Here is a 9,686-nt window from a genome sequence, read left to right on the forward strand (position 1 = left end):
TAACATTTTGAATTCAGTTCAACTTTCAATGGAGTATTTTTAGACCATAGTGTTCCTGCGTTGGGGAGGAGAGTAGAGCTGTGTTGTGTTTGGAGGAGGGACTTCATCATTTAAAGAAGTATCAAGTTCCTGGTTAGCCAGTAAAGAAAGAGAGAGTCAGTGGTAAACCATCAGAGTCTCAACATGAAAGTCTGTCACACTTTGATCTGCTTCTTCTTCCTCTTCTGTGAGTACTTCACTTTATTTTCATGTTAGTAATTGAATATTTCCTATAAAGTATGTATTGAGTTAATGCAAGGCTCCAGCAGTACGAGTTATTCAAATATTTCAAAGTTAGGCTTTTTAGTAGCTTTGCAACATACAGTATGACCTAAGCTTCAAATGTAATGTTCACTTCCTCAAACAAACTGTAAATTAAACATCATTAAACTCAGTTATCATCTGCTCACTGAACGAGTAACATGTAGTCATTACGACGTGAAATAATGAATATGATTGTTTTCATAATCATTTAATCTGCAAATAATTTTCTTGATTAATTTATTAATCTTTTGATTTGTATTCTGCCGCTAATGTTAATTTTAAACTTTTTATTATATTTGTATCTTATTGTATCTTTTAAACATTTATAAATCGCGTACAGCTTGACACTGCTGCTGGAACAAAAATGATTTCCCAATTTGGGATAAAAAGTATATATCTATCTATCTAAGGGGTGTTGTTGACATAAAACACTTTTTAGGTGATGTACTTTAAGGATTTGCGTTAATGTAACGCTTAAAGTAAGAGATGGAGACTTCATGTAGTCTTTGTGTCTAAAGGATAAAGATCTCAGACCAAACGGTCACATTAACCTGCAGTGCTGATGGTGATCTTCAGTCACAGGCTGTGGTTTAACTCTGAGGATCTGTGTTCATGTGAAACAGGAAGTGTTGTCATCAGACTGCAGCATCTTACAGGAAATACTGACCACTACTAATGATGGCTCATCTTTTGTTCACCTTTTGTTCAGCTCTGCAGGATGGAAGCACCGGTCTCGTCAGTGCCCAACTCGCTGTCTATTTAGTAACTGAAGGAGAAAATGTCAGATTGAAATGCTCCATTCCTTCTTATAGAGGCAAAGAGTTCTTCTGTAAGGAACCATGTAAACAAAAAGACATTCTCATTGAAACAACTGATTTCTCAGCTCGGAGAGGCAGATACAGCATTGATTATGACGATAGACATTTTTTTGTGACCATCACTCAGCTGACCAAGTCTGACTCAGGACGCTACAAGTGTGGTGCGGTTACAGCAGGTGCATACCAGAATATTTAAATCATCGTTGTTGATGGTGAGTTTCTACTAAACACAGAATGTTCTTTCTTGTCCGGAATTTTTGTTATCTTCTCACCTTTACTTCATTTAAATCCCCCTTCTGAAAGTAACCGATAAAATGAAATAGACACGACTAAACAAGTGTATTTTATTATTATTGTACAACACACACTTAGTGTTGTTTCAAGGGATATTTTAGTGATGGAGAATTTAATACCAGGGGCACAAGCATATTGGTCTGTTGTGTGTTTTCCATTGAATGAAGTAGAGTCTATGAGACAGCTTTCTGTTCTGTTGAAAAGTAAGACAATGAAGGAATTAAATGAATACTTTACCAAATATACAATTTTAGATTAGTTAATTACTCATCCTGTGTTACCTTGAATTTGTGAAGAAAACTTTTTCTAGCATGACTCCACGGTGAACAAAGAATCCCAAAATGGAGAAAAGTATCGGTGAATTAAAACATCCATTAACTAACTCTAAAACAACTAATGCAGTATAGTCCTAAGGTCATTTACTGTATGCTCAGTATTTCCCTAAAACATGCATTCTGCTTAAACCTCACCGTTTAAAACACTTCTGCAGAAAGAGACAAGCTCCTCTTTTCTCAAAGACAGTTAATGCAGAAGTGTTTAGTTAAGTAATGTTTTAGGGAAGTTATGAGCAAATGGATTCAAGGTAACTCAGGGTAAGTCATAATATCAAATGATAATTTCAAGGGGTAAAGAAATCCTTTAAAAAAAATTCAACAGATCATCTTCCTAAAGTTCACATATTTAATGATCAGTAAAACTCAATCAGGCACTATTTATAACTACAAATATAAAGCCTGCGATTTTATTAAAGCATTCAAATCTAATATAAATCCAAAGTATAATGAAACCAAATCAAACTGAAATAAAAATAATAAAGAATTTCAGTCAAAAAGCTGTTTCATTAAATAGCCACACCTCAGTGGCTGGATCACGTCTGAAAATATACAACGTTTAAAATATTGAAACTACAACTTGTAAACTACACATAGTAACTTTTGATTGTTTTTGTTTTTCAACAGCAAAACTTGTTGGTGGTCCTTCTGCAGAAAAAACAATCGATGCTAGAACTGGGGGAAATACTGTAGTTCAATGCTCCTTTACTCGCTATGGGACCGGGAAGTTCTTCTGCAAGGAGGAATGTGAAGGAGACATTCTTGTTGGAAAGACTTACAAAGATTTGAAAAAAGGAAGATACAGAATCAGATATCTTGAAGGAACTCCAACAGAAGGATTTGTGATTGTGAGCATCGACCAGCTGACCCAGTCTGACTCAGGATGGTACAGGTGTGGTCTGGGCAGACCTGACTCTAAAGATCCATACCAGAGGTTTGGTCTCATCGTCACTGATGGTGAGTTTCTGCTTAATAAAGAAAATGTGGCCAGAAAAGATCTGACCACTTCTACTCCTTCATCATCTGTCCCATCAGCCTCTACAGAAAAAACAAACCAAAGTGAAAGCTCCACATCTTCACCAGCTTCCCCTAAAACCACAGAGCAACCTGAATCAACAACTACTACAGGTACGTCCACACACTGTGCTTACTAGATAACGTTTAAACAACTTATGAAACATAAAGGAGCATGAGAAAGGCCTTCACATTCTTCCATCATAATGTTCTATGCTTTTTCTACAATCACAATCTCTACATTTCTGTTGACATCGAGTACAAATTACAAATCAGATTTTAAAATGCTTCACTTTAAATCCTATTCCCAGCTTTTAAAAGATGTACTCTATTTCTACAGTAGGTATATGGCAGATACTGTTGACCTGATGTCTTCCCCTAAAGATAACCTAATAACCAAATGGATTATGGGGTCTCTTAGTGTTGATGTTATAGTTTACTAGTAACTGTAACTTGTACCACAGGTGTGGTCCTGTATGTGTCTCTGACTCTGGTCGTCCTGGTCATCGTGTCATCACTGTCTGTGCTGGTATTCTGCAGGAAGAGGATTTGTAAAGACAAAAGTGAGGGACCAGGTAACACTCACACTCACACTCTCACAAACACACACACACACACACACACACACACACACACACACACACACACACACACACACACACCACACACACACACACACACACACACACACACACACACACACAGAAACAATTTTTCACAATAAAATGGTAGCAGCTGTTAGCTCTTGATTTGTTATATTAACTTTAAACACAGACGCAAGATTCTATTTGTCTCTCACACAAAAAAGTCCAGTCCATGACCAGATAAAAATAACGCAACTGCTAAAAAACATAAGAATTGTAGGTAGCCTTTTTTGCAGTGGTTTATTGTCTTACTGTGTGTGTGTGTGTGTGTGTGTGTGTGGTGTGTGTGTGTGTGTGTGTGTGTGTGTGTGTGTGTGTGTGTGTGTGTGTGTGTGTGTGTGTGTGTGTGTGTGTGTGTGTGTGTGTGTGTGTGTGTGTGTGTGTGTGTGTGTGTGTGTGTGTGTGTGGGGGTGTGTGTGTGTGTGTGTGTGTGTGTGTGTGTGTGTGTGTGTGGTGTGTGTGGTGTGTGTGTGTGTGTGTGTGTGTGTGTGTGTGGGTGGTTCTTGATCGCTTCTTTGTGAAGAGAGTCCAGGATGTGAGGGAGTCGATGGCCTACCTCACCGTCATGACTCGATACCTTAATAAACTCTACCAGGTAAACGTTTAAATACATATTTTATAAAAGCAATACATGTATATGTTTTTTAAATCGTCCCAAAAGATAAAACAATTACGGTAGGGTTTTGCCTCAACTTCAATCATTTAGACATGTTCTTATAGCCTTTTGAACCCTTGTTCTATAAAGAAATGAGTATATTGTGTATTACTGTATAGGGGTCTAAGACGGCCCCAAAACAAGTGGAATAGTTCTGATAATAAACTTTTAAATCTGTTTTCCAGAACTGTACGCTGACGTGTCGCTCCAGAGAGCTGGAGGGGGATAGAGAGGATGAGGAAGAGGAGAGAGGGACCCCCCCCTGCTCTCTTATCTCTTTTGCAGAGTTCAACCACGGTGCAATCAAAAACAAGGTGTGTGTGTCCGTCTCTTTGTTTTTGCATTTAAAGAAAGACTTTTTAGCAATACCTGTTTTAATTTCCAACTACCCTGTTGGTCCATAATCTATTTTTTACAATACTTTATTCAGAAGACAGTTGAGAACATTTCCCCAGTTACAGGGAGTAGTAGACATTAGCAATAAGGGATCAGTATCTGATGTGCATCTTATAACCCAGTCCTCAAAGACCTCCACTGGCTTCCTGTCTCCCATCGCATCAACTACAACATTCTGGTCCTCACCTACAAAGCACTCCACCATCTGGCCCCCCCTTATCTCACAAACCTTCTCACTCCTTATCAACCTCCACGGTCCCTCAGATCCACCGCAGCCGGACTCCTATCCATTCCCACATCCACACTCTGCAGCTTTGGGGACAGAGCCTTCTCAGTGGCAGCTCCTCGGCTCTGGAAGTCCCTCCCCCAAGATCTCCGTGACTCTGAGTCCCTCACAGTCTTTCAGTCCTGCCTCAAAACACATCTTTTCAACTCTGTGTCTACCCATAAGCCCCCCCCCCTCTCAATCAACTTCCTCTTGACTGCCTTTTTATTTTTTACCTAATTGTTTGCCTGTCCTTGTTGGTCTACCCTCCCTCATACTGTAAAGCGTCTTTGAGTTGTGAAAAGCGCTATATAAATAAAATGCATTATTATTATTATACAATGTTCATGAACTTAATACAATAACAGAAGGGATGTCTCGTCACAGAGGCATACTTGACAAACAAACAAGCAATTACAATATTTTGCTAATTAGACCAAGCAACCTTTTTATTTTGGTGATAGAACTGGTTATCAGCTCATCGGTTCATAATCTATCTTAATAAATAAATCTCTCCCTCTCAGAGTCAGACGGTGAAAGAAGTGTTTGCCCGGCAGCTGATGCAGGTGAGCGGACTGTCGGGAGACAAAGCAGCTGCTATACTGGAGCTCTACAGCACCCCGCTCAGGTAACCCACATTATGATACAGTCACACATCTCACCTGTTCAAGTATTCCTCCCTTTCTTTCAAAGGTGTTTTTAGATAACGTATACAAAGAATGAGGCAGTTAGCACTAGCAGAGATAGATATCATGGAAGCAAAACTTCACCTGCTGCCCGTCAAATACCGCATCGATTTTTAGTTTCTGACTCTCCCTCCATTTTCAAATCACGTCTCTTCACACCCCTGATCACATGACGCATCTTCGGTCCTTATTGATTATATTGCCTTGTTGTTCTGCTGGTTTTTAGTTTTGTGTGTCTTGTATGGCGACCTTGAGAGCCTTTAAAGGCGTCTATATAAATAAAATGTATTATTATTATTATTAAAACATTACATTTCAAGGATTCATTTATTTTTCATATCGCAAAACTACATTGTAATCTTAAGTCTCATGCTCCTCCTCCAACAGTGCAGCAAACAATATACCCAGCATGAAAGAGTTAGACATGAAACCCAATAAAATAATGCACTAGACAAAATGGGACAGGTAAGTTGAAGGAATATGAAAAATGTGTTCATATAATAAAGAATAAGATTAAAAAAAACCTCATTGAGTTCAGAAACTCATGAAATAAACGAGACATTTCTGACTTTGGGTAATTAACAACAAGGTTGAAACATGAGGGTATACTTCGCGTCGGGCCGAACCACGCCCCTGAGCTGTGATATAATGAGCATATACCACGGCCTGAAGTGAGCTATTGCTTTTATAAAACGGTTACCAAGTGTGGCAATATGAAAGAAAAATACACTCTAATTTAAATAGTTTTTATTAGTAAATAATGATGTTCAAAATAAAATAGTCCCTCCGTTGCCTTCTGCAAGAAACATAGTGCGAGGTGGTTGCTATGCAACAACACTAACAGCTAGCGAACATATTAGAGAGCGTTGATCCATTATTTGGCTATTTATTTACATTAATTTGTATGTTTCCGTTTATTGTGCAGCCACTGAAAACCTGTCCAGCATCAGCAGCATGGCTTACGAGGTCACTTGTATAGGTTGAGGTTGTTCTAGGCTGTTGCTTGGCGTGGCGATAATATTGCTCCACTTTCTCCGGTCCCCGAGATTGGGCTTCCAGCAGCTCTGGAGAGAGCTTTCGCACCTGTGGCCACTAACGGTCATCATGTCTCTGCTTTCAAGACCCGCATCAGAAAGCTTTTGAATGGTGCTACTTCTCCAGTTGGTCTCCCTGCTCTTCACGGAGCTCTGCATGTCGTCGTTTAGGTGCTTTCTGGAGATAGGCACTCCTCAATCCTCTCCTCCATAGTAAGACCCCCCGGAGGTCCAAGTTAACCTTACATGTTTCCATCTTAAGCTTTGCTAGTTAGTTTCATAACGGACTTAATGTAACAGCTGTAACGGTTGTAGCTTTTTCTCAGACGCAGAGGGATACTGACTTGTGAAAAGTAACTACGGCTAAGAACCAATCAGATTGCTTGATTTGACTTGTCCGTTTTATAAACACATTTTTATGCAAACTCTCTTCTATTCATGAGTACAAGACATTGCGCTACTGTAAGACATTGTTGACATTTAATTCAAATCTTTCTTCCTCTCTTAATCTCAGTCTCCTGACAGCCTATGAGCGATGTGCAGGTGAAGCTGATAAGGAGAAGCTCCTCTCCTCCATCAGATACGGGAAGCTCAAAAGGTTTGTAGTCCAACTGGTTTCATATTTCTCCCAGCATGCTCTAATGATCCATGTAGTATTTGTTGATAACAAGTTGAAAACCTGAGTCAAAGTACTGTGGCTTTTACTCACAGTTCAGATAAAAATTGACGTAATGGCAGTACTGTAAGAAATTGCAATTAATTCACATTTAATTTCCCCTTTTTTCCAGGAACCTGGGTCCAGCTCTGAGCAGAACAGTTTATCAGCTGTACTGCACTCAGGGAGCACTGACGTAGCTTAATATAAAAACATATCATGAACATATTTTCACTTAGTTTCCATCCCTACCTTACTTGAATTAAACACATTTTAGGATGGAAACGTCCTTTGTTATGTAAATATTAACATGCTGCTAAGTTCTCATCACCGTAACATATTGCTACTTGTATGAAGAATTTCACAAACGCCCCCTGAAACTTAAATAAAGTTTAAGATTTTAAATAGTATTGTTGTTATTGCATATGGATGTTTTACACTACAGTTTGTGAAGAAAGCACTGTGGTAAACTTCTAGACAGTCAGAAATGAAATAAAGAAGAATATTTGTATTTGTAAAACCCTCTGTACTTTTCTTTGTGACCCCTGCTTTCATTTTTACATTTACGCAATGGACTATTTGTTCAAGACAAGATGACTTTTACAGCACTTTTCAGCGACAAATGCAAAGTATTTGACATCAAAAGCATTGAGACAACGTTCAAAAACGTTCCAAAAACATTTTATAAGAGGACGATTCAATGCAATTAAAAAAAACAGTCATTAAAAAGTGAAGAAAATAGACTAAAAATAGAAAATGTAAGAATGTACATATCATACTATTAAAGGTAGTGGTGGGAAAGGTTTTTAAATTCCTTACTTGAGTAAAAGTACTAACACCACACTGTAGAAATACTCAATTTCAAGTAAAAGTATTGAAGTACGATAAGGGAATTAAAGTACTCCGAGTAAAAGTACTCATGTTTTAAAATATTTTAAAGCGATAACAGCAAATATTCACATTTAAGAAGCTGGAATTGTGAAATATATTTGAACAAAATACTTCTTATGGGTTTAGTTTTTTGTATTTTAAACGTGTTTCCTATATTGTGTGTGTCAACATCTGATTTTATTAAGTAACTAGTAAATACATCTGTATAATAAATGGAGTAAAAAGTATAACATTGCCTCCCAACATTAAGTATAAAGTAGTATGAATTATATTACTCAGGTAAAGAACAAGTATCTCAAATGTGTACTTGAGTAAATGCACTTCGACCACTGAAGAAAATAGAAATAGTAACTTTAAAAAGACAAAGGATAGAAAATGAAAATAAGATTTTATAGAATAATACCGGTATACAATGTACATATAGTACTAATAATAATAATAATACATTGAATTTTTATAGCGATTTTCCTAATGCTCAAAGACACTTAAATGCATATTTTAATTAAATATAATAACAACTTGGGGTACAATATTGGGGGTAGAATATTTGTTTGTGATGTCACATTCAAAGGTTATTTGCCTTATTTGTAAAGCAAGCGTCGCTCTGCCAAAGAAAGGTAACGTGGAGAGGCATTATCGGAGTGTTCACAAGGCATATGACAGCGACTTCCCTCCGAGTAGCGAGTTGAGAAAGGTCATGTATTATTGCTACACAAACATTATCTCGCAGTCTTAGTGTCGCCAACTCGTTTCTAACATGCAAAAAGACAAACAAATGTCGGTGTATTTTTTATCTTTCCAATCGAGACGAGATCTCTCTCCCCCGTCTGTGCGCGAGGGGGCGGGGCAGTTTACACACACGCGGCTGCTACAAGCAGCAACACACGGAGGAGATGGCGGAGAGAAGCGCTCCAAGGTGTGGTTAAATGTTACCCGTCTTGAGGTGGACAATGCTCCTTGCCAAGAGAGTTCAGCATGTGAGGGCGGTAACACGAGCAGTGTGTCTAAACATTTATCAAAAGTGCACCACATCCAGACGGAGGAATGCACCGGGTTCGACTGTCTTTCTAGCAGCTCTGTAGCCCCCCCATCCACGAGTAACATTTCCACGTCAGGTGTTATGTATGCTAGCAGCAACACACGGAGTTAACTCAATGATACAAACATGGGTTAATGATTAGAGGTAACTGAGTTACTCTTTATTTTGTTAAAGTTTCAGCTATTCTGTTCACAGTTCTGTCATCACATTATTTAATACGATTTGTTAAAACATTGTTGTTTCTTTTGATGCGAAATATTATTTATTTTATTTAAATAAAAAGCAATGTTAATTTTGTAAACAATTTGTTAATTTAATAATATATGTATTTTTGAATCAAGTATTAATCTTTATTGTCTTCATTGTTAGTTTCCACATGCCTAAAACAACCTCAAGCTAAATCTAAAAGTTGATGGCTAAACAAGAGGGTTTGAGAAATTGTGCAAGGCATACAGTAATAGTCTGAATAGTCGTTTCATTCATCGATAGATTAATCGATTATCAAATTAGTCGTTGCAGCCCTATTATCCCATGTATAAATAAAACGTGTTATTCAGCAACCCTTGCAATTTGGGATTTTATTTTTGGTTGGTAGACCTCGGTGAGCTGGTCATTTCAAAAGTAGCTCACCAGCCCAAAAAGTGTGGGCACCCCTGCTCT

General features: G+C 38.0%; 1 protein-coding gene across 1 annotated transcript; it reads left to right on the forward strand.

The window, feature by feature from the left end:
- Positions 1 to 1,037: 1,037 nt before the first annotated feature.
- LOC117556909 (crossover junction endonuclease MUS81-like) lies at positions 1,038 to 7,616 on the forward strand. Its single transcript, XM_034232504.1, has 9 exons — positions 1,038 to 1,333; positions 2,375 to 2,704; positions 2,783 to 2,875; positions 3,226 to 3,336; positions 3,929 to 4,000; positions 4,246 to 4,374; positions 5,246 to 5,349; positions 6,956 to 7,039; positions 7,230 to 7,616. Exons 5-9 carry the CDS (start codon positions 3,953 to 3,955, stop codon positions 7,294 to 7,296), a joined length of 432 nt encoding a protein of 143 aa, XP_034088395.1. The 5' UTR covers positions 1,038 to 1,333; positions 2,375 to 2,704; positions 2,783 to 2,875; positions 3,226 to 3,336; positions 3,929 to 3,952; the 3' UTR covers positions 7,297 to 7,616.
- The last annotated feature ends 2,070 nt before the right edge of the window (positions 7,617 to 9,686 follow it).

Source organism: Gymnodraco acuticeps, unplaced genomic scaffold (genome assembly GCF_902827175.1).
Source record: "Gymnodraco acuticeps unplaced genomic scaffold, fGymAcu1.1, whole genome shotgun sequence".
Classification (NCBI taxonomy): Eukaryota; Metazoa; Chordata; class Actinopteri; order Perciformes; family Bathydraconidae; genus Gymnodraco; species Gymnodraco acuticeps.

Excerpts from the sequence above, each read along its gene's own strand:
- LOC117556909 (XM_034232504.1), top strand. The coding sequence starts at position 3,953 with ATGGCCTACCTCACCGTCATGACTCGATACCTTAATAAACTCTACCAG. Across the intron at positions 4,001-4,245 it reads ACCTTAATAAACTCTACCAG|AACTGTACGCTGACGTGTCG; the intron begins GTAAACGTTTAA and ends TCTGTTTTCCAG. Across the intron at positions 4,375-5,245 it reads ACGGTGCAATCAAAAACAAG|AGTCAGACGGTGAAAGAAGT; the intron begins GTGTGTGTGTCC and ends TCTCCCTCTCAG.